The sequence below is a fragment of the Myxine glutinosa genome, chromosome 7 (assembly GCF_964187855.1).
Source record: "Myxine glutinosa chromosome 7, kmMyxGlut1.1, whole genome shotgun sequence".
NCBI classification, from domain to species: Eukaryota; Metazoa; Chordata; class Myxini; order Myxiniformes; family Myxinidae; genus Myxine; species Myxine glutinosa.
Genome location: NC_136267.1, coordinates 104,940,688 through 104,963,348, shown reverse-complemented (window position 1 = coordinate 104,963,348; position 22,661 = coordinate 104,940,688). Strand labels below are relative to the sequence as shown.

At 43.3% G+C, this 22,661-nt stretch overlaps 1 protein-coding gene across 1 annotated transcript in view; it reads left to right on the top strand.

Moving 5' to 3' along the window:
- Window positions 1-22,661, top strand: part of LOC137431601 (unconventional myosin-X) — a 330,046-nt gene that overhangs the window by 205,711 nt on the left and 101,674 nt on the right. The window contains exons 20-22 of the mRNA XM_068123112.2: window positions 9,731-9,855; window positions 15,385-15,499; window positions 15,785-15,891. Coding sequence (XP_067979213.2) covers window positions 9,731-9,855; window positions 15,385-15,499; window positions 15,785-15,891 — 347 coding nt within the window. The remainder of the gene's footprint in view (window positions 1-9,730; window positions 9,856-15,384; window positions 15,500-15,784; window positions 15,892-22,661) is intronic.

Genomic DNA, 22,661 nt, shown 5'->3' with positions numbered 1-22,661 from the left:
ACCCGGATCTCAATCAATGGAGTATCTTCTCTTCTGGACTTGGTTATGACAAACTTCCCTGAAAATGTCTGCTGCTCTTCTTCTGCTCCAATCGGTTCTTCTGATCATGTGCTTGTTAAAGTGGACATCTCTCTGGCCATTCTCAGAGAGCCTCCTCAGCGCCGACGAGTCTGGCATTTCACTCAGGCTGACTGGCACGGTCTGCAAGCAGCCATCAATCAGCTGGTCTGGTCTCCCATCTCTACTGCCTCTGACATCAATTCTTCCTGGGAATTCTTCCAAAGCAAACTGCTCTCTCTCATGCACAGATTTATCCCATCTCGTCTTCAGTTGTCTTACCCTTCCTCCCGTCCATGGTACACTGAATCTTGTGGTGAGGCAGTTGCCCTGAAACAACTTGCCTTTGCCTCTTGGAAGGCCAATTCAACTGAAGGCAATCTCAGTTCCTTCCACCAAGCTCGGAACAAGTGTGTGTCTACCCTCAGGAGTGCCAGGAAGCACGATCTCTCCACACTCAAGAATGAACTCTCAAACCTGTCTCCTTCCTCCAAATCCTGGTGGCGTCTGGTCAAATCCGTTTCTGGTGTTTGTTCCCCCTCCATCCCCTCCCTTACCTCAAATGGCTACACAGTTGACACCGCACGTGACAAAGCCGAATGCCTCAACTCTGTGTTTGCCTCAAAATCTTGTGTCCCAAACCCATCTCTCTCTGTTCCCACCTTACCCAGTCGAACCCAACTGCTCCTGGACTCTGTGTCCTTCTCTCCTGACAAGGTGGATAAGTTTTTGTCAAACCTCGACTCTGATTCTGCAACTGGACCAGACGGCATCAGCCCACGGGTCCTAAAATCCTGCTCTGCCGCTCTATCTCACTCTCTCTCTGTGTTCTTTTCACCCTCTCTTTTGCTCAATGTGGCATTTTGCCACCTGAGGGCCTTTCAGTCTGGCATTTCAGTGCCAGAAGTTTCAGTCGACGAGTCTGGCATTTCACTCAGGCCGACTGGGACGGTCTTCAAGCAGCCATCAATCGTCTGGATTGGTCTCCCATCTCCACTGCCTCTGACATCAATTCTTCCTGGGAATTCTTCCAAAGCAAACTGCTCTCTCTCATGCACAGATTTATCCCATCTCGTCTTCAGTTGTCTTAACCTTCCTCCCGTCCATGGTACACTGAATCTTGTGGTGAGGCAGTTGCCCTGAAACAACTTGCCTTTGCCTCTTGGAAGTGTTACGGGGTCAACCTCGAGGGGAGCCCCGGCAGAAAGATGTATGGTCCTTGGGTGAAAATAAGTCAATCAATAACGAGTCCACACCAAGGGTTACGAACAATCCCCAATATATTCCCAAATCCCGCACAGGAATCACAATGCGTTTACAGCACTTCCATACAATCCTTATCTATAGTATAGGTGGTGCCACCTTAACCCACAACAGTGTTGGCAACACTCACGGTCCTTTCCCCCAATGTCTCTGCACGCCTCCCAGGTGACGTCGAGTCGATCCAGCGATCGGGGAATCTATGTCCGATTCCAATCCGGGGCTGGGAGTGAGGATACTCGACAACCTCAGCGAGGATACCCGACTTCGCAGGTTCCGCAGTAATCCGGCGCTCTCCTGACGCGCGGACTTTGGTTCACCGAGGCACGGTTCCCTTGTCCTTCACGTTCGGCGGCTCGGTCTCGAGCTGCAGTCTCAACTCTCAACCGTCTCCCTCCAATCTCTTTCGCGCGCCAGGCCCAAGGTGCGACCCGTACACGCCCTCGTAGGCATCGAGGCGAACAGCGCCGGGCGCTTGGTTCCTTCCAGGACCACACAGCACCTTGACACGTAACCGGCAATCAATCACCCCGCGCAGGTAACTCCTCTCGCCAGACGGGCTTTTCCAACTCCGTTCCAAAGTAGGTAACGATCGCCTCCGCTCGTGTCGGAGCTCTCGAAGCTTAAGATGGCCGCCCTTTCTTCTCCTCCTCCTCTTCTTCACGATCCCGTTTCCGGTCTCGTTTTTCCCAGAAGGGCTCCTGACCCTTTAATCACAACAACCTTTAATAGAATATACATTAATAAGAAATGACCTGAATTGTAACCCCCTTAAACCCGGAATTCGTAACAGAAGGCTAATCCAACTGAAGGCAATCTCAGTTCCTTCCACCAAGCTCGGAACAAGTGTGTGTCTACCCTCAGGAGTGCCAGGAAGCACTATCTCTCCACACTCAAGAATGAACTCTCAAACCTGTCTCCTTCCTCCAAATCCTGGTGGCGTCTGGTCAAATCCGTTTCTGGTTTTTGTTCCCCCTCCATCCCCTCCCTTACCTCAAATGGCCACACAGTTGACATCGCACGTGACAAAGCCGAATGCCTCAACTCTGTGTTTGCCTCAAAATCTTGTGTCCCAAACCCATCTCTCTCTGTTCCCACCTTTCCCAGTCGAACCCAACTGCTCCTGGACTCTGTGTCCTTCTCTCCTGACAAGGTGGAGGAGTTTTTGTCTAACCTCGACTCTGATTCTGCAACTGGACCAGACAGCATCAGCCCACGGGTCCTAAAATCCTGCTCTGCCGCTCTATCTCACCCTCTCTCTGTTCTTTTCACCCTATCTTTTGCTCAAGGTCATCTGCCAGCATCCTGGAAATCAGCAAACATTACCGCTTTACACAAAAAGGTGCAAAAACAGATCCTTGCAACTACAGACCAATCAGCCTGCTCCCAATTATCAGCAAAGTCATGGAATCCATCATTGCTTCAGATATGAAATCTTTCCTCTTCTCCAATGGCTTGATCTCTGATCATCAATCTGGTTTCAGACCAGGTCACTCTACTCTGGACATGCTGCTTCTGCTGTCTCAACAATGGATGGAGGTCCTCAATGCCAAACAGGAAATCAGAGCTGTCTCCCTTGACATATCACGTGCCTTCGATACGGTCTGGCTCCCAGCTCTGCTCACCAAACTCTCCTCCTATGGTATCCATGGAAATCTCCATGCATGGCTTGCGGACTTCCTCTCTGGTCGTAGTCAACGTGTGGCCCTGAATGGATTTCTCTCATCTCCCCTTCCTGTTCAGGCTGGAGTTCCCCAAGGCAGTGTTCTGGGCCCTGTGCTTTTTCTGGTCTTTATCAATGATCAATGACTTTATCAATGACTCTCTGGAAAATCCTCTCTATCTCTTTGCTGATGACTCCACTCGCTGCCGCTCCATTCCTCTTCCCTCAGATCGGCAGTCTGCAGCCTCCTCACTCTCTGAAGACTTGGACAAAATCACAGACTGGTCAAACAAGTGGAACATGTCTTTCAATCCTGACAAATCTCACACTCTTACTATGTCTCTCCGAAAAGATCGACTGGACAACCCTCCCATCTACTTTCTCAACAATCCTTTCCGAGAAGTTCTGTCGCTCAAGCTTTTGGGTCTTACTATCTGCCATGATCTTTCTTGGGAAAACCACATTTCCAAGCTGGCCTCCAAAGCCAGTCGCCGACTGGGCATCCTCCGTCGTGCGAAGTCCTTCCTCGGCACACCTGAGCTCCTCACCACATACAAGGCTTTCATCCGCAGCTCAATGGAATACTGTTCTCCCCTATGGGCCGGTGCTCCTGCCTCACACCTAGCTCGGCTTCACGCTCTTGAAACCAAAGCTTTCAGAATTATTGGAATCTCCCGCGATGAAGCTATCTCTGAGGGCCTTTCACTCACTCACCGCAGGCAGGTAGGTGGTCTTTCTGTCTTCTACCGACTCCTCTCCGGCCTTGCTCCCCCAGCTCTCTCTGTGCTCTGTCCCCCAAATATTCCTGCAGGTCGCACAAGATCTGCCAGCAACCCTCTGATGGTTAAACTGCCGAAATCTCGGCTGTCTGCTCACCTTCACTCTTTCAGTCCTCTTTTCTCCCGCCTCTGGAACAAACTCCCTCACTCCCTTCAATCCCACTCGTCCCTCCAGGTCTTTAAAACAGCTGTTCACCACCATCTCTTATCTTCCCCCATCCAAAACCTTGATCTTTTCTACCCCCGCTAATTCACCCCAGATCCACCTTGTTTGAAATTCCAACTTCTTTACTGGAAGTCCTGGCAGTGTCCAGATGTTTTATACCTCTCCCACCCCCCCCCCCCCCCTTCCCATGCCCGCCCCCAAAGCCCTCTCCCTCTCACAGATCTCTCGATGTCTCCATGTCTCTCGGTCCCTGCTCTTAAATGTTGTGTTCGTGTCCTTCCCCCTCTCTCCCCATCTTGTCTACCGCTCCTGATGTTATATGTTTTATGTGTCGGTTTGTCTTTCTGTGTGATTAATGTTCGCTCTTTCACGAGCCTCGATCTTGTATTAAAAAAAAAAAAAAAAAAAAAAAAAGGTCACCTGCCAGCGTCTTGCAAATCAGCAAACATTCCCACTTTACACAACAAAGGTGCAAAAACAGATCCTTGCAACTACAGACCAATCAGCCTGCTCCCAATTATAAGCAAAGTTATGGAATCCATCATTGCTTTGGATATCAAATCCTTCCTCTTCTCCAATGGCTTGATCTCCGATCATCAATTTGGATTCAGACCAGGTCATTCTACTCTGGACATGTTGCTTCTGCTGTGTCAAGTTCCTCTCTGGTTGTGGTCAACGTGTGGCCCTGAATGGATTTCTCTCATCTCCCCTTCCTATTCTGGCTGGAGTTCCCCAAGGTAGTGTTCTGGGCCCTGTGCTATTTCTGGTCTTCATCAATGATTTCTCCGACTCTCTGGAAATTCCTCTCTATCTCTTTGCTAATGACTCCATCTCTGCCGCTCCATTCCTCATCCCTCAGATCGGCAGTCTGCAGCCTCCTCACTCTCTGCAGACCTTGACAAAATCACAGACTGGTCAAACAAGTGCAACATGTCTTTCAATCCTGACAAATCTCACACTCTTACGATGTCTCTCCGAAAAGACCGACTGGAAAACCCTCCCATCTACTTTCTCAACAATCCTCTTCAAGAAGTTCTGTCGCTCAAGCTTTTGGGTCTCACTATCTCCCATGATCTTTCTTGGGAAAACCACATTTCCAAGCTGGCCGCCAAAGCCAGTCGCCGACTGGGCATCCGCCGTCGTGTGAAGTCCTTCCTTGGCACACCTGAGCTCCTCACCACATACAAGGCTTTCATCCGCAGCTCAATGGAATACTGTTCCCCCCTCTGGGCCGGTGCTCCTGCCTCGCATCTAGCTCAGCTTCACGCTGTTGAAACCAAAGCTTTCAGAATCATTGGAATCTCCTGCGATGAAGCTAACTCCGAGGGCCTTTCAGTCACTCACCGCCGGCAGGTTGGTGGTCTTTCTATCTTCTACCGACTTCTCTCTGTGCTCTGTCCCCCATATATTCCTACAGGTTGCACAAGATCTGCCAGCAACCCTCTTATGGTTAAACTGCCAAAATCTAGGCTCTCTGCTCACCTTCACTCTTTCATTCCCCTTTTCGTCCGCCTCTGGAACAAACTCCCCCACTCTCTTCAATCCCACTCCTCCCTTCCATGTCTTTAAAACAGCTGTTCACCACCATCTCTTATCTTCCCCCATCCAAAACCTTGATCTTTTATACCCCCGCTAATTTCACCCCAAATCCACTTTTTTGAAATACCAACTTCTTTCCTGGAAGTCCTTGGACTGTCCATATGTTTTATACCCCCCCCACCTCCCCCCAAGCCCTCTCCCTCCCACAGTTCTCTCGATGTCCCTGCTCTCAAATGTTGTGTTTGTGTCCTTTCCCCTCTCTCCCCACCTTGTCTACCGCTCCTCTTATTTTGTGTTTTATGTGTCGGTTTGACTTTTTGCGTGATGAATGTTAGATCTTTCACGAGCCTAGATCTTGTATATCCCAAAAAATAAAAAATAAATAGGGTATAATAACGCAGCTAATGTGTTCAATAGGGTATAATAACACAGTAATGAGTTTAATAGGGTATAATAATGCAGTCATGAGTTTAATAGGGTATAATAACACAGTAATGTGTTCAATAGGGTATAATCAGGGCCGTCGAGAGAGGGGGGCAGGGGTTGATGGGTGTACCACCCCGTGGCCTGGACCTAATAGAGGGCCGTAATTATTGTTTCACTTTTTTGTTTCATTATGGATGAATCCATGAATCTATGGATGAATTTCATTATCGATGAATGGGATGGAAACATAGAGAGTAACCCAGTTTTAGGACCGGCAGAGAAGATAACTGAGAAGGAAGTTGAGGAAGCGATAAAAGCAATGAAGAGTAGAAAAGCGGGAGGGCCGACGGGAGTTGTGGGAGATATGTTGAAGGCAGTAGGAAGTTGGGGTGTGAAGAGAATGACAGAGATCTGTAATCTGGCGGTGAAAGAAGGCCGCATTCCAGTGGATTGGGAACTGAGTACCCTCGTCCCTCTATACAAGGGGAAAGGTGACCCTCTAGAGTGTGGCTCGTACCGAGTGATAAAGTTATTGGAGCATGGAATGAAGGTATTGGAAAGGGTGTTGGAGAGGAGGATAAGGAAGAAAGTGAATATCGACGAAATGCAGTTTGGATTTATGCCAGGAAGAGGAACGAGAGACGTGCTTTTTATTGTGAGGCAGTTGCAGGAGAAGTACATGGAGAAGAGGAAGAAGTTGTTTCTTGGGTTTGTTGATCTGGAGAAAGCATTCGATAGGGTTCCACGCAAAGTATTGACATGGGCAATGAGGAAGTTAGGAGTGGAGGAATGGTTGATCAGATTAGTGATGGCAATGTACAACAGAGCGCGCACAGCTGTAAGGACGAACGAAGGACGGGAACAGTGGTGAGTTTGAGGTGAAGGTGGGAGTGCCTCAGGGGTCGGTACTAAGTCCACTACTATTTGTAGCTGTGATGGTGCTGGCTCAGAACGTAAAGGAGGGTTTACCATGCGAGTTGTTGTATGCAGATGATCTGGTGTTGATTGCGGAAAGTATGGATGGACTGAAGGAAAAGATGAACAAGTGGAAGGAATGTATGGAGACAAAAGGTCTGAAGGTGAATATCGGAAAGACGAAGGTGATGGCAAGTGGTAAAGCATGTGGTGAGATGGAAAGAACTGGGAAGTGGCCCTGTGCTGTGTGCAGGAAGGGTGTCGGAGTGAACTCCATTCAATGTACAATGTGCGCTGAGTGGGTTCATCAAAAATGTAGTGGTCTGAGAGGGTCATTAACCAGTGTGGCAGCTACATTCAAATGTAAGGTGTGCACAGAGGGAGCTGCGCATGGAGGAAATGTTGAGTTGGATCTTGGAGACGGCGTGAAGCTGGAAGGTGTGAAAACATTTTGCTACCTCGGAGACATGCTGAATGGAGAAGGTGGATCAGACTCGGCAACGGTTGCTAGAGTGAAATGTGCATGGAAGAAGTTTCTGGAACTGAGTGGCGTGCTGATGAGGAGGAGAGTGTCGTTGAAGCTGAAGGGAAAGGTGTATGCTGCATGTGTGAGAAGTGTTATGATTTATGGGAGCGAGACATGGGTAATGAACGTAGAGCAGCAACGAAGGTTGGAAAGGGTGGAAATGCGAATGGTTCGATGGATGTGCGGAGTATCGTTGAGAGAGAGGAAGACAAATGATGAATTGCGAAAAATGATGGGAATAGAGCCTGTGATTGATGCTGTGAAGAGGAACAGGTTGAGATGGTTTGGTCATGTGTTGAGGAAGGATGAAAGTGACTGGTTGAGAAGAGTGATGGAAATGAATGTAGAAGGAAGTAGAGGATGGGGAAGACCGAGAAAGACTTGGCTAAAGATGGTGGAAGAAGAAATGCGGGCAACGGGGTGAACAAGGAGAGATGCAGAAAATAGGGCAAAATGGAGAAGATTGTCATGGGGACCGCAAGGCTAACCCCTGCTCTCGCAGGGAAAATGGCCTTAAAATGCATGTTGTGTTGTGTTGTTGTATGGGCGTATCGTTCGAAATATAATTACATTGCCATGAAGAGTATTATGCTATTGTCACCCTCTCACATAGAATAAACTACTGTGGGAAGAATTTATATAATGATAATCGTGTGGCGTAATGACATAAATGAACACAGGAGTGTTGGCCAATGGCCAAACGCCATCCGGACGAAATGGGGTTTAGAAACGAATCCGCATCTATACTATAAAAACCGTGTGTGTGTGTGTGTGTGTGTGTGTGTGTGTGTGTGTGTGTGTGTGTGTGTGTGTGTGTGTGTGTGTGTGTTTTTATATGTGTGTGTTTTTATATATGTGTGTGTGTGTTTTTGTGTGTGTGTTAGTGTGTGTGTGTGTGTGTGTTTATATATATATATATATATATATATATATATATATATATATATATATATATATACGTATATATATATATATATATATATATATATATATATATATATATATATATATCTATATATATCTATCTATATATATATATATATATATATATATATATATATATATATATATATATATATCTATATATATATATATCTATATATATATATATATATATATATATATATATATATATATATATATATATATATATATATATATATATATATATATATATATATATGTGTGTGTGTTTAGGGTGTAATAATTCAGTAATGAGTTTAATAGGGTTTCATAACAGTAATGTGTTCAATGTGTGTGTTTCGTGTGTGTTTTGGGTATGATGATGCAGTAATGAGTTCAATAGGGTATAATAACGTAGTAATGTGTTCAATACGGTATAAAAATGCAGTAATGAGTTTAATAGGGTATAATAACGCAGTAATGTGTTCAATACGGTATAATAACACAGTAATGTGTTCAATACGGTATAAAAATGCAGTAATGAGTTTAATAGGGTATACTAACACTAATGTGTTCAATGGGGTATAATAATACAAGAATGTGTTCAGTAGGGTATAATAACGCAGTCATGTGTTCAATTGGGTATAATAACACAGTAATGTGTTCAATACGGTATAAAAATGCAGTAATGAGTTTAATAGGGTATAATAACACAGTAATGTGTCCAATGTCCAATCCCCATGTGCTGTCTTTCCCTCGTGGTCCCCCTGTGCTGTCTTTCCCTCGTGGTCCCCCTGTACTGTCTTTCCCTCGTGGTCCCCCTGTGCTGTCTTTCCCTCGCGGTTGTCAGCTCTTTCACGAGCCTCGATTCAGTATAGGAAAAAAAAAAAAAAAAAAAAAAATGTGGTATAATAACGCAGTAATGTGTTCAATAGCATATAATAAAGTAATGAGTTCAATAGGGTATAATGATGCAGTTATGTGTTCAATTGGGTATAATAATACAGTAATGTGTTCAATAGGGTATAATAATACAGTAATGTGTTCAATCGGGTATAATAACAAAGTAATGAGTTCAATAGGGTATAATAACAAAGTAATGAGTTCAATAGGGTATAATAACAAAGTAATGAGGTTCAATAGGGTATAATAACACAGTAATGAGTTCAATAGGGTATAATAAAAAAGTCATAAGTTCAATAGGGTATAATAACAAAGTCATAAGTTCAATAGGGTATAATAACAAAGTAGTGAGTTCAATGGGGTATATTAACGCAGTAATGTGTTCAATGGGGTATAATAACACTGTAATTTCAATAGGGTATAATAACCTTTTAAATCACCTCAATCTTTACTTCATGGTCATGCTTTTACTACAGTAGAAAGGCCATTTTTCGTTTGTCCGTCTCTTTTGTCAAAGACGAGTCAAGTAGAAGGTGCCTGCAATATTTTGCATGTGAGGGATCTTTTTCACTGTTTTTCTTACACGTGGCCAGATTCCATCATGCTTTGAGCCATCGGTGGTGCTGAACCAACTGCGTTATTCTGGAATGCTGGAAACTGTGCGAATCCGGCGGGCTGGATTTCCAGTGCGCAGACCTTTCGCTGACTTTGTTGGCAGGTAGTGTGAATTTATCTCTTACTCATAATCTCTTGAGTACTTCACCTCCTGCTCGCAGGTAACTATTGGAAATTGTCAAAAGACATTTATTCTGATGCTCAAAATAATGGTAATGCTCATAGCTGAGTTGATATTTCTGAAGTTAATTGTCATCTATCGGCTTTGTTGGTAGTGTATTAGCAAGTGTTTTGTTGGTAGGGATGATAGGAACATTGAGCCGTCAAAGAATGACGACATACTTGAATCCACCTGCCATAAGAAATGACCAGCCTGGAGATGACAGTGGGAGGGGAAAGGAATGGGATGAAATAATAGCAGGGGCAACATCTTGAGAAAACATGACACGTTTGTTGAACCTGGCTGAAGGCTCAATCTTACTGCTTTGGAATTCCTTGCTGGCTATATAAAAGTCCCCCCATTAGGTAATTCATGTGTAATAAATATCTCGGCCCATTATGATGTTGGGTGGTGATACCTCGACAAAGATTTGAATACAGGGTGAATTTACAATGTGCAAAAAAAATCTTCTAATCAAATTTTTAGTGGGCTTCAGTACAAACTGTAGGATTTTGAACCGTAGGCAGTTATCAAATGAGGTTGGGTATGATGTGCATGTTTATAGGTGACCAATAGTTGCTAAAAGACTGCCATTTCATCGCTGGAGACATTCTGGACGTGGGAAAAGTCATCAAACTGATGAGAAAAAAACAAACAGGTGTTGGCGGGGTCGCCAGGGAGCAACCAACTGAATATTTCCAGCATGTTTAAGAAAGTAAACTTCAAAGGATTATGTGATCAAGGATTATGTGATCAAGATTATGTGATTATGTGTGAAAATTCTTATTTTATCACAAAAAGGTGTATATCGTTGGTTGTTACCTCCATATGCGGGTTTCAGAAGGTGGAACGGAGTCCTCCAAAGGTCTTGAAATATGCATCTCAATTTCAGTAAGGCATCATGATTTATGGACCAGACCTGGCATCTTCAACTTGAACTAAGCTTATGAACAACAATTTGCGATGCCTCTTCGTGGTGGTTGTACCCGACAATGCAAGTCGGGGGCCAAATCTTCCCCGTTCTTCCCTGCTGCCCCAGATTTATCAGCGCAGCGCGGTCACAGTCTGGGTGCCGAACAGTCTTCATGGACCGGCCCTTTCCCTCTTGTCTCTCTACCTCTCTTTCTCTCTCCCTCTCCCCACTCTAACTCTATCATGGTCCTGACTTTGTGAAGGCAGGGTACTCCATCCTCAATGTGGGGGATCTCTGGGTCGCTCCTGGGAGATCAATCGCCTGTCTTCGTGCCGCGGGCTTGTTCAAGAGAACTGTCCGGGGCTAGATAACAACAACAACAACAACAACAACAACAACAAGAAGAAGTACAGAAACATTGAAAGTACACTGCACCCATGCCAAAAAAATAAATAACATCCTCCATCGCAGCATTGCCGGGGCACCTTCGGCCGCCGATACCGCCTTGTAGCACATAGACATGGTATTCGGGGGGAGAGGTGTACAATTATTGATTGATTAATTGCATAATTAAAATCAATAAACAATAATTGCAAAATAATTTCTTAATCAATTGGATAATAGCATAACAAAACCACCAGTGTTTCATCCGAAGCTGTAACTTTTCGATAATTAATTAAATAAGTCATTAATTAAAAAAAAAAAACAATTGCTTAATCAATAAACAATGAATCGATTAATTGATTGATCAATAAATCAAAAATATCCTTTATAGCCACATCACTTGGTCACTATCGTGGTCACTAAACCACCACCGGTTCATCCGAATCTGTAACTTGATAAATAATTAATTAATGAAGTCATTAATCGAACAATTAAATAATTAATCGTTTAATTGATTAATCATGAAATCAAAATTAGCCTTTACAGCCAAATCACTTGGTCATTGTCATGTCCACATATCAGCTTCCTTGCTCAAAAGGTGCCTGAGATATTGCCCAGATGAGAAAGGAAATGAATAAGTACTTAATTAATCGATAATACTTAAATAACTAATCAATAAATAAATTAATCAAAAAACAAAAAATATCTTTTGTACCAACGCACTAGCTCACTATTGTGCCGAAATTTCAGCTGGCTGGCTCAAAGGATGGCTGAGATATCACCCGGACAAACAAACAAACAAATAAGAAAGAAAACAAGAAAACAAACAAGGAAACAAACAACCAGAGTGAAAACTGAGTACTCCCTTTCAGCATGCGTCATTGTCGGGCCCCCTTCAGTGCCCGGCAATGACATTATGCAGCGCCTGGAGATGGCAGATGAAAGGAGCGGTGTACAACAAGTACAGATACATTCAAAGTACACCGCCCCTCATGCCAAATAATTAAATACCCTCCTGCGCAAAAATTTCCGGGGCGCCTCAGGCGCCCGGCAATGCTGCCGTGAATCTCAGAGACTGTATTGGGAGGGAGAGGTGCACAATCATTTATTGATTAATTGCATTATTAAAATCAATAAATAATGATCATAAAATATTTTCTTAATCAATTGGCTAATAGCATACCTGAACCACCAGTGCTTCATCCGAAGCTGTAACTTTTTGAAAATGAATTAAATAAGCCATGGTGTTGGCTTAGCGGTTAGGGTGCCAGCTTGGGATCCTAGGATCCTGAGTTCGAATCCCGGTCGATCGCTAAATTAACGCCAGGGGGGTTGACTCAGCCTGTCATCCTTCTGAGGTCGGCAAATTGAGTACCAGCTTGCTGGGATGAATGATCCCGGTGTGTACCCCAATTTAGAATAGGTACACCGTATCCCTGCGCATCGTAAGAGCGTGACCAAGGGTTGGTGTCAGGAAGGGCATCCGGCCATAAAAACATTGCCTCAAACAGGGAACCATGATTGTCATGGGGCCCACAAGGCTAACCCCCGCTCTTGCGGCGGAAAATGGCCTTAAAACGATCATTCATTCATTCATTCATTCATTAAATCGAAAAAAATAATATTTAATTGATTAATCAATAAATGATTAATTGATAAATCAATAAATCAAAAATATCCTTTGGAGCCACATCACTTGGTCACTGTCGTGTCCAAATATTAGCTTCCTAGCTCAAAATGTGCCGAAGATATTTCCCAGATGAGAAAGAAAATAAATAAACTGATTAATAATGAAATATAAATAAATAATGATCATAAAATAATTAAATAATTAATCAATTGTCTAATATAATATTTACCTAAACCACCACCCTTTCATCCGAATCTGTAACTTAAAAAAAACTAATTAATTAAGTGATAAATCGAATAATTAAATAATTTATCGATAAATTGATTCATCAATAAATCAAAAATATACTTTACAGCCAAATCACTTGGTCATTGCCATGTCCAAATATCAGCCTCCTAGCTGAAAAGGTGCCTAAGATATTGCCCAGAAGAGAAAGGAAATAAATAAGTACTTAATTAATTGATAATAATTAAGTAATTGATCAATTAATCATTTCATAAAAAACAAAAATACCGTTTTTGCCAAAGCACTTGCTCAATATTGTGCCGAAAGTTCAGCTTCCTAGCTCAAATGATGGCTGAGATATCACCCGGAAAAACAAGAAAACAAACAAGAAGGCCCCCTTCAGTGCCCAGCAATGACGTTATGCAGTGTCTGACGATGGCATAGGAAAGGAGCGGTGTACAACAACAACAACTACTACTAAGTTTATTACAAGAACTAAGGCTGAACCAAGTAAATATGCTGTACAATCTAACCAATACTCTTTCGACCTGCGATCTTCAGACTTGCATCCATTTTAATGTTGTCAAGAAAATAATGTGTGAGCTTCATGTTCAGGAATATCTCATGAAGGGTGTTGTTCACAAATTATTTACTTTTTTGCCATTATGTTGGACATGCTCTTTTTTGTTTCAAATGAGTGTAAGTGGTAGATAAAGATAGTTTTTACAAAATAGAAAAAGACCTTTTAAAAAATAACCACAACTAAATCTATAGAAGAGATTATCTTGAAGCAATTTTTTCCATATTTATTATTATTTTTACGGTTCAGCCCATAGGGCAAAGCAGTCTAGAACAGTGTTTGTCCGTCTGTCCGTATTTATGTTTGTATGTATGTATGTCCCCTCAAACGTATACCAATCAGAGCTGAGGATCTCGTCACATGGCAGGGTGATGTGATTATGTCTGATGTCATTACGGCATACAGGCGTACAACAGCGGGCTCCACATTCTGCCATATTTATTCCAATGTCGTTCAGGCCGAACATATCGTCGAACCTGTCATATATCACAATCGCCATGCTCTACCTTTACGTTCTTCATTTAGTGTGAAACACAAACAAACCGATTGCTAAAATGATCATGAAATATTGAAAGCATAGACGTTACGGATCTTCCAACAACACAGTACGTATAGGCCTAAGGCTTCATGCCTCACCTTCAGGCCGCTTCAGACAAAGTAAGCCCAGGTTTCTTAATACAGTTGTTGTTTTCGTAATAATAATAATAATAGTGTTTATACTAATATTACAGTAAATACAACCGTAACACTGCAATCCCTTTGTCGTTATTGCAAAGTTTCTAGATTGAAGCGGTGTATGGTTCATGAATCAATAATAAGCGGTGTACGGTACTAATAACGCGGATGTAAGGAATTGGCCTCGGTTTTTTTTATAGTAATATCATTTTCGTAATAATGATAACGTAACGTTAATATTAAAGTAAATGTAATCGTAACACTAATCCCTTCGTAGTGACTGCAAAGTTACTGGAGGTTAAAATATATCATCATCTATATATTAAAGTAGTGGAAGTTTTGTGTCACACTACGTCATTACGTCTATGATGTCATTATGATGGCGTACGACAGCTGACTACCAACCGACATTTTAATTTATATGCTGTACAGGTCGAACCTGGCATCAAATCGGTCAAACCTGTCATGTGTTTTTACACACGGACAGCTGTACGTTGCAGCGAGTAGAGTACTACAGCTCCGCCGCTGTTATAGACTTTCGGTCTTGTTTGTATAAAAGGTTGAGGCTTGTGGAAGAGTTAGAACAGACCAGAACAGAACAGGTAGAATAGAACAAGAACAACATCATGGAAAGGGGAAGACACACCAACAGCAAGTTAGAGGGACAGTGGGGGGGACACTTAGAGGCAGAATGGTCATGGGGAAGACATCAATGGGAGGGAGAGGAGGACACGGGGTGAACATGTTGGATAACAAGCTCAAATGCAGCAAGAGGAGGAAGGGAGGAATTGAATTAGGAGCCATTAATTTGGGACTGCATCTCACAATCTATCATTACTAATCCTAAATCCTTACAATTTGGGCATGAGCCAATGCAGTGAGGGATCACACACAGCAGTGGTGTTTGTTGTGTATATTATATGAAAGAACTCTTTGGATGGATGGTTACAGTCATGTTTTGGTGTGGATGTTATGTTCTTGCCCTTGATGGATCCAATAGGTTGACTGGAAGGAGGCACATATTAGTTCATGTATCCAACACTTTTCATATGATGTGTTGTGCAGGTACAAGGTCCTGATGGAAATTGGTGGAGATTCTGAAGATGTACGTGAACATTGTGCTGCCTTCCTGCACACAGTGGATGCTGATGCTGTCTCATGGAAGCTTGGCAAAACAAAGGTGTACATATCTATGTCTCTTTTAATTGATTTTTTTTTAAATTGCAGTAACGTTTGATTTCACTGCAATGGTTATTGTGACTCACAGGCATTGGTGTGGATAATTTATAAGAGGAAGAGCATTGAAAGATGAAATATGTCTACATTGAGTTCAAATGCTGTTGCAGTTTTGCTGAAGGATAGTTTGAAGTGGTCCCTTCTATTGACCCATACACTTGAGTCGGTGACGAGTTCCATACAGGGAGTGGAAGTGATTAATACTCGAGTGTTTCCTTTGTTTTGGCAGGTATTTCTGCGTGAGTCTCTGGAGAGTGAACTAGAGAAGAAGAGAGTGATTCAGCTGCACAAAGCTGCCACAACTATCCGTGCACATGTTCTTGCCTTTCTCCGTAGGTCAGATCTTGCACTACATTGTGCATAACAATGTTTCCAACTTTAACTCGGGGTTCTAAGAAGTATTATTGAATGCTATATATTTGGGTAGTTTCCAAATGTAGACAGTTCGTTTTTTTTCAATGTAACAAGTGAGTATAAAGTTGGCTGTATGGCGTCCATTGCAGCATTAGTGTATGGTGAGGTTGACAACTTTGTAGAGACCGGGCCATGAAATGGACAACCTTGGCCCATTATTTGTCGCCCCTTGATCTGGAAGGTCAAAAAAAGAAAAAAAGGGGTTTGCCATTATCTTAAAAGGTACGAATGACAAAATGGAAAACCTCACCACGATGCTTTGGAAGGGAGCAGGAACACAAAGTGATAGTCTGGTGGGCCGAGTCCAGGTAATAAGGATGGTAGTTCTGACCATATAAATGCCCTTATTGATGGTCACAGAGTTTGCCTATTCTGGGATCCTGCTGCGAGAATGGGCAAATGCCATATGGAGAGATTCCTGTGGGTCACTAGACCAAGGGCATGGGAAGATGGTGTTCTCAGGCAAGATAAAGCAACACCCCAAGAAGTATACTCAGATAGCCCTCCACGTGACCACAGAAACTGCTATAGGCCGAGAACATGGGGCAGTACTCTGTTGTGGAATGCGAAGAAGTGTCCTCATATCTGGGGAAAATATCAATTGTGGTTTAATTAAGTATAAGAAAATTGCAAATTGAGTACAAAATTGAAGGTTAGCCTTGTGATCAATGTGGTTCAAAATAAAGTGATGGGTAGATGGGATGACATTACCCCATTACATTGTGTTTGTTTGGCGGATGTGTTTGTTTGGCGGATGTCTTAGTTTGGCGCATGTGCTTGTTTGGCGGATGTCTCAGTTTGGCGCATGTGTTTGTTTGGCGGATGTGTTAGTTTGGCTGATGTCTTAGTTTGGCGGATGTCTTAGTTTGGCGGATGTGTTTGTTTGGCGGATGTGTTAGTTTGGCGGATGTCTTTGTTTGGTGCATGTATTTGTTTGGCGGATGTCTTATTTTGGCGCATGTTTTTGTTTGGCGGATGTGTTGGTTTGGCGGATGTCTTAGTTTGGCGCATGTGTTTGTTTGGCGGATGTCTTCGTTTGGCGCATGTGTTTGTTTGGTGGATGTCTTAGTTTGGCGGATGTCTTAGTTTGGCGCATGTGTTTGTTTGGCGGATGTCTTATTTTGGCGGATGTCTTAGTTTGGCGCATGTGTTTGTTTGGCGGATGTCTTAGTTTGGCTCATGTGTTTGTTTGGCGGATGTGTTAGTTTGGCGGATGTCTTAGTTTGGCGCATGTGTTAGTTTGGCTGATGTCTTTATTTGGCGCATGTGTTTGTTTGGCGCATGTGTTAGTTTGGCGGATGTGTTAGTTTGGCGGATGTGTTAGTTTGGCGGATGTGTTAGTTTGGCTGATGTCTTTATTTGGCGCATGTGTTTGTTTGGCGCATGTGTTTGTTTGGCGCATGTGTTTGTTTGGCGCATGTGTTAGTTTGGCGGATGTGTTAGTTTGGCGGGTGTGTTAGTTTGGCTGATGTCTTTATTTGGCGCATGTGTTTGTTTGGCGCATGTGTTAGTTTGGCGGATGTGTTAGTTTGGCGGATGTGTTAGTTTGGCGGATGTGTTAGTTTGGCGGATGTGTTAGTTTGGTGGATGTGTGAGTTTGGCGGATGTGGTGGTTTGGCGCATGTCTTAGTTTGGCGCATGTGTTTGTTTGGCGGATGTCTTAGTTTGGCGCCTGTGTTTGTTTGGCGGATGTGTTGGTTTGGCGGATGTGTTAGTTTGGCGCATGTGTTAGTTTGGTGGATGTGTTGGTTTGGCGGATGTGTTTGTTTGGTGCATGTGTTTGTTTGGCGCATGTGTTTGTTTGGAGCATGTGTTAGTTTGGCGGATGTGTTTGTTTGGCGGATGTGTTTGTTTGGCGCATGTGTTTGTTTGGCGCATGTGTTTGTTTGGCGCATGTGTTTGTTTGGAGCATGTGTTAGTTTGGCGGATGTGTTTGTTTGGCGGATGTCTTCGTTTGGCGCATGTGCTTGTTTGGCGGATGTCTCAGTTTGGCGCATGTGTTTGTTTGGCGGATGTGTTAGTTTGGCGCATGTGTTTGTTTGGCCGATGTGTTAGTTTGGCGGATGTGTTAGCTAAGCGGATGTGTTAGTTTGACGGATGTCTTAGTTTGGCACTTGTGTTTGTTTGGCGGATGTGTTAGTTTGGCTGATGTCTTAGTTTGGCGCATGTGTTTGTTTGGCCGATGTGTTAGTTTGGCGGATGTGTTAGCTAAGCGGATGTGTTAGTTTGACGGATGTCTTAGTTTGGCACTTGTGTTTGTTTGGCGGATGTGTTAGTTTGGCGGATGTCTTAGTTTGGCACACGTGTTTGTTTGGTGGATGTGTTAGTTTGGCTGATGTCTTAGTTTGGCGCATGTGTTTGTTTGGCGGATGTCTTCTTTTGGCGGATGTCTTAGTTTGGCGGATGTCTTAGTTTGGCGGATGTCTTAGTTTGGCGGATTTGTTAGTTTGGCGGATGTCTTAGTTTGGCACATGTGTTTGTTTGGCGGATGTGTTAGTTTGGCTGATGTCTTAGTTTGGCGCATGTGTTTGTTTGGCGGATGGCTTAGTTTGGCGGATGTCTTAGTTTGGCGGATGTCTTAGTTTGGCGGATATGTTTGTTTGGCGGATGTGTTTGTTTGGCGGATGTGTTTGTTTGGTGCATATGTTTGTTTGGAGCATGTGTTAGTTTGGCGGATGTTTGTTTGGCGGATGTGTTTGTTTGGCGGATGTGTTTGTTTGGCGGATGTGTTTGTTTGGCGGATGTCTTAATTTGGCGCATGTGCTTGTTTGGCGGATGTCTCAGTTTGGCGGATGTGTTAGTTTGGCTGATGTCTTAGTTTGGCGCATGTGTTAGTTTGGCGCATGTGTTAGTTTGGCGCATGTGTTAGTTTGGCGCATGTGTTAGTTTGGCGGATGTCTTAGTGTGGCGCATATGTGCGAAATACAAATTGATGTAGGTTAGAGTTATCCTATCCAAAAAATAAACTCATATTTGAATTCCCCATAAAAAAAACACATAATATAGACACCCCTCATGTTAGGATTTCCTTCAGATTCATTTTGGCACCTGAGTATGACCCGCCCTACCATTACAGGGCCTTTGCCTCCAACTATTACTGTAGCAACACAAATATTGTGACATGATACTGTTACGATATAATTTGGCATACCAGAATATGATATGGAGGTTTCGGTGGCAGAGATGCGAAAACTTTGGTTTAATTTATCTGGATTTCCTGATGCCAAATGACTGCTACATTGACTTCGGGAGAGGGTACCTGCAACGGAGAGGCTCTAATTGTTTGGGATAGGGGATAATAAGGTGAAACTGTGAAGTGTGGTTGTGCCTGCAGCAGTCACCTTTCCTACAAATTTTGAGGTTTTCATAATGAAAGTGGGCAGCAGGATCTGAAGCAGGCTGACCCCATGGTCTTGTGGAGTTTTTTTTTTAACTCTCGGGGAGTGGAGGGTTTGTCGGTGGGTCACATTCTTGGTGATTTGTGAAAATCTGAGGAAGCAGTGCAATTGTTGACTCCATGTACAGAACCCCTGACATTAAGCATTGTTACGAAGGTACCCAGTTGTAGATCAATTGTGGAAAATTAGTGAAGAATCAGTCTTTACGGATGGGTTATTTCCCCCAGAATTCGACTGAATAAATCCCCCAGAATAGGCATATTTTACAATTACTTGTAGTACCGTCTTTCACCAGGAGCAGCGATATACAATACATAGTGTATTTATATGAGAGAATTGGGGTCCTCCCCTCACTCTGAACCACACCGGTTATTAACCCCATGGGGTATGCGGATCCAGAATCGGAACTTCACCAAAATCGAATCATTTTGTCCTCATCACACACCCAAACTGTCCACTAAATTTCGTCCGAATCTGTCAGCAACTTTTTGAGATATCCTGCTTACAGAGGGTGAAAACCTAACCTCCGTCCACCTTCGTTGGAGGAGGTATTTATCGTGTGCTGACAAAGGTGAGGACAAACAGTGTTTTGCATAGCCTAATATCGAGAAGGAAAGCATTGGCTGAATATAGGATTTGGTTTCAATGTTTGACCTGTCATTCGATCGGCTCGATCAGTTACATTGGGATGAGCATTTTACATTATTAACTATGGTTTGGAGGACTGCCAAACATGAGACCACTCATGGTAGTCCAGCTTTATTGATGTTTGTTAGTCAAATTGGAGATCCTTAAAATTTTTATCCCAATGAAGGTCGATCTTTGGAGGGGCATGTACGCGAACTGGAGGCCTTGGAAGAAAGTGCATGAATGCATGTGAAGCTTGCTTGTTGCAACACAAAGCATTCATATAATGTCATCGCTTGGGATAAGTGATTTGTCCTTTGGGACAGATTGTAGTTATGCCAACACTTTTTGAAACAAATGGGGGTGGGAAGGTGGGGGTGATAGTGTAATCAGCTCCGTCGGTCACTTCTGTCTGTCTGTCACGCTATGTTTTCCGAAACGGTTGGGCAGAATTTCACCAAACTTGGTAATTATTATGATCACCACATGGCATGAATGTGCAAGAGCAGTGTCGTTTTGGACATGCTCCTTGGGGCAGGGTCAAAGGGTCAAATAACGAAAAATGCAATTACAGGCACATTTGAAAACATTTTTTAAATGAAACTTTGTATATGCAATTAACATTGGGAGACGCATGAAATATGTAACAATTCTTGATTTGACCCCCAGGTTCATGCCCCAGTGGGTGAGGACTTTGGAGTCACAAAGATCAAAATTGGGAAAAAATTCTCACTCAAAAATTTGATGTTTGATCATTTCTGGTGGAACCTTTTGCCATGCTTCAATTTTGCTTTAGGTGGAAGGCATGGGGATTTGCAATGGCCACCATCGACTTTGCTGTAGTTTTATTTCGAAAGAGAAAGAGTAGTCCGCCGAGCTGACTTGGAATGGAAAGAATCTGGTGTGCTGCTACGGCAAGTAACGTATGCGGTCTAAATACAATTTGGATGCGTCCACATGCCTTCCCAAAGATTTTCCCTAGTTACCAGCTGATTCCATGTAGTGGCAGAGAAATAAAGGAGTGAATTAAAAGGAAAATGGGAAAAGTGAATTCATTATAGGATAGGCTCTTGTGAATATTCAACAATCCATGTAAAAATTTGATACAGCAATACAAACTGGTATCTCCTCTTGGGCCATTGTCATGACTACAGTAGCTCATCCAAGCTCGTTGAGGTGTGGGATTTTATTATGTTATTAATTTATTCTCAACATTTCCCCGAAACCTACAGGCCTAAGAGCGGAGGGCACATTTGAACTGCATTTGTATATCCTCTGGGGTACAATTCGCTGTTGCTTGAGTCAATACACCAATTGGTGTGTGTGTTTTAAATATAAACTATATATATGGAGAATGGGAAGAAACAATTTGAGGGATGTGTTGTTAACAGTTGGTAGTTAAGTTGAAGAGGTACTGTGAGGGTGGGAGTAGAATTGGTGGGAGTTGAAGAGGTACTGTGAGGGTGGGAGTAGTTGGTAGTTAAGTTGAAGAGGTACTGTGAGGGTGGGAGTAGAATTGGATAGATAGGGGAAGAGCAAGTAGTAGTTAAACTGATTTGTAGGGAGTTGAGAAGTGAGGTAGTGCACAGCATTACAAAATGAGACTGGGGATTGAGAGGAGTCACAACTAACTTTTGCAGTTGGCTCATCTGATAGCAGCAGCCTAGATGTCCGTGCTCGGTCCTACATGGGTTCAGATGGCAGGGGAGAGTGGGAAATGTGAGGGGGGGGGGGGGAGGTCTGGGAAGCCTAAAGATTGTGGAGTGGCAACCCAGTATTATACACATCCTTATTTTACAATTAATATAATTTAGTTGATTTCGGTCAGGTCAGTCATTTGGAACTGCCACTGGTAACATGTAACCCAGTGCTACCTGCCGCATAGTCGGGTTGTCGGCAAATCAACCGACACTCCTCACTGGCTTTGCTCGTGGGGAGCGTGACTGTGACACCCTGCCAGGACCAAAAAAAGCACCTGGCAAAGGGCGGATGACCCCCCGTAGGGAGCCAATGGCCATCCAGTAAGGGTCGTGTGTGTGCGTGCGCGCGCTATATTACGAGCCTCAGCCCATGTATAAAAAAATAAAAATTGTTGGACTCTGGCAAAGCTGAGAAGAATAAGATGCTTACAATAAATTGATGGTTTGTATCAATGGAGCATTGATCAAAGTATGATAGTTGCTGTAGGAGGCAAAAACAAGCTGATGTTTCAGGTGTTAACCCTTCATCGGAACAAAAGACGACGTTGGGATAGGTGCAAAGGTACATATGGTATGTGAGTGATGAGTCAGAGGGCATGAGTTGGGAATTGGTCATTTAGCCATTGCATGAAAGGGACGGCCAGTGTTCAGGAGTTAAAAGTCCAGCAGATTCGGACAGGAGAAAAGAGGGACTATTGGGGAAGCAAACAAAAAAACAAAAGAAGAAGAGGCCAGTGCAATGTGGAATGACACATATATGATACCAACGAGTGGTCAAATTATATTTTTGATCAAAGTGACAATATTCCTTGTTAGCACACTTACCTTTGAGCTTTCTAGTCTGGATTTGATTCTCACCCTAACTATAAACTGTCAGATTGTTATTTCACAGGCAGGGTGTTGCATCACAAAATCCGTAGTTCCCCAGATGGGACGGTATTTAATTAATACTTTACCTTACATTTTA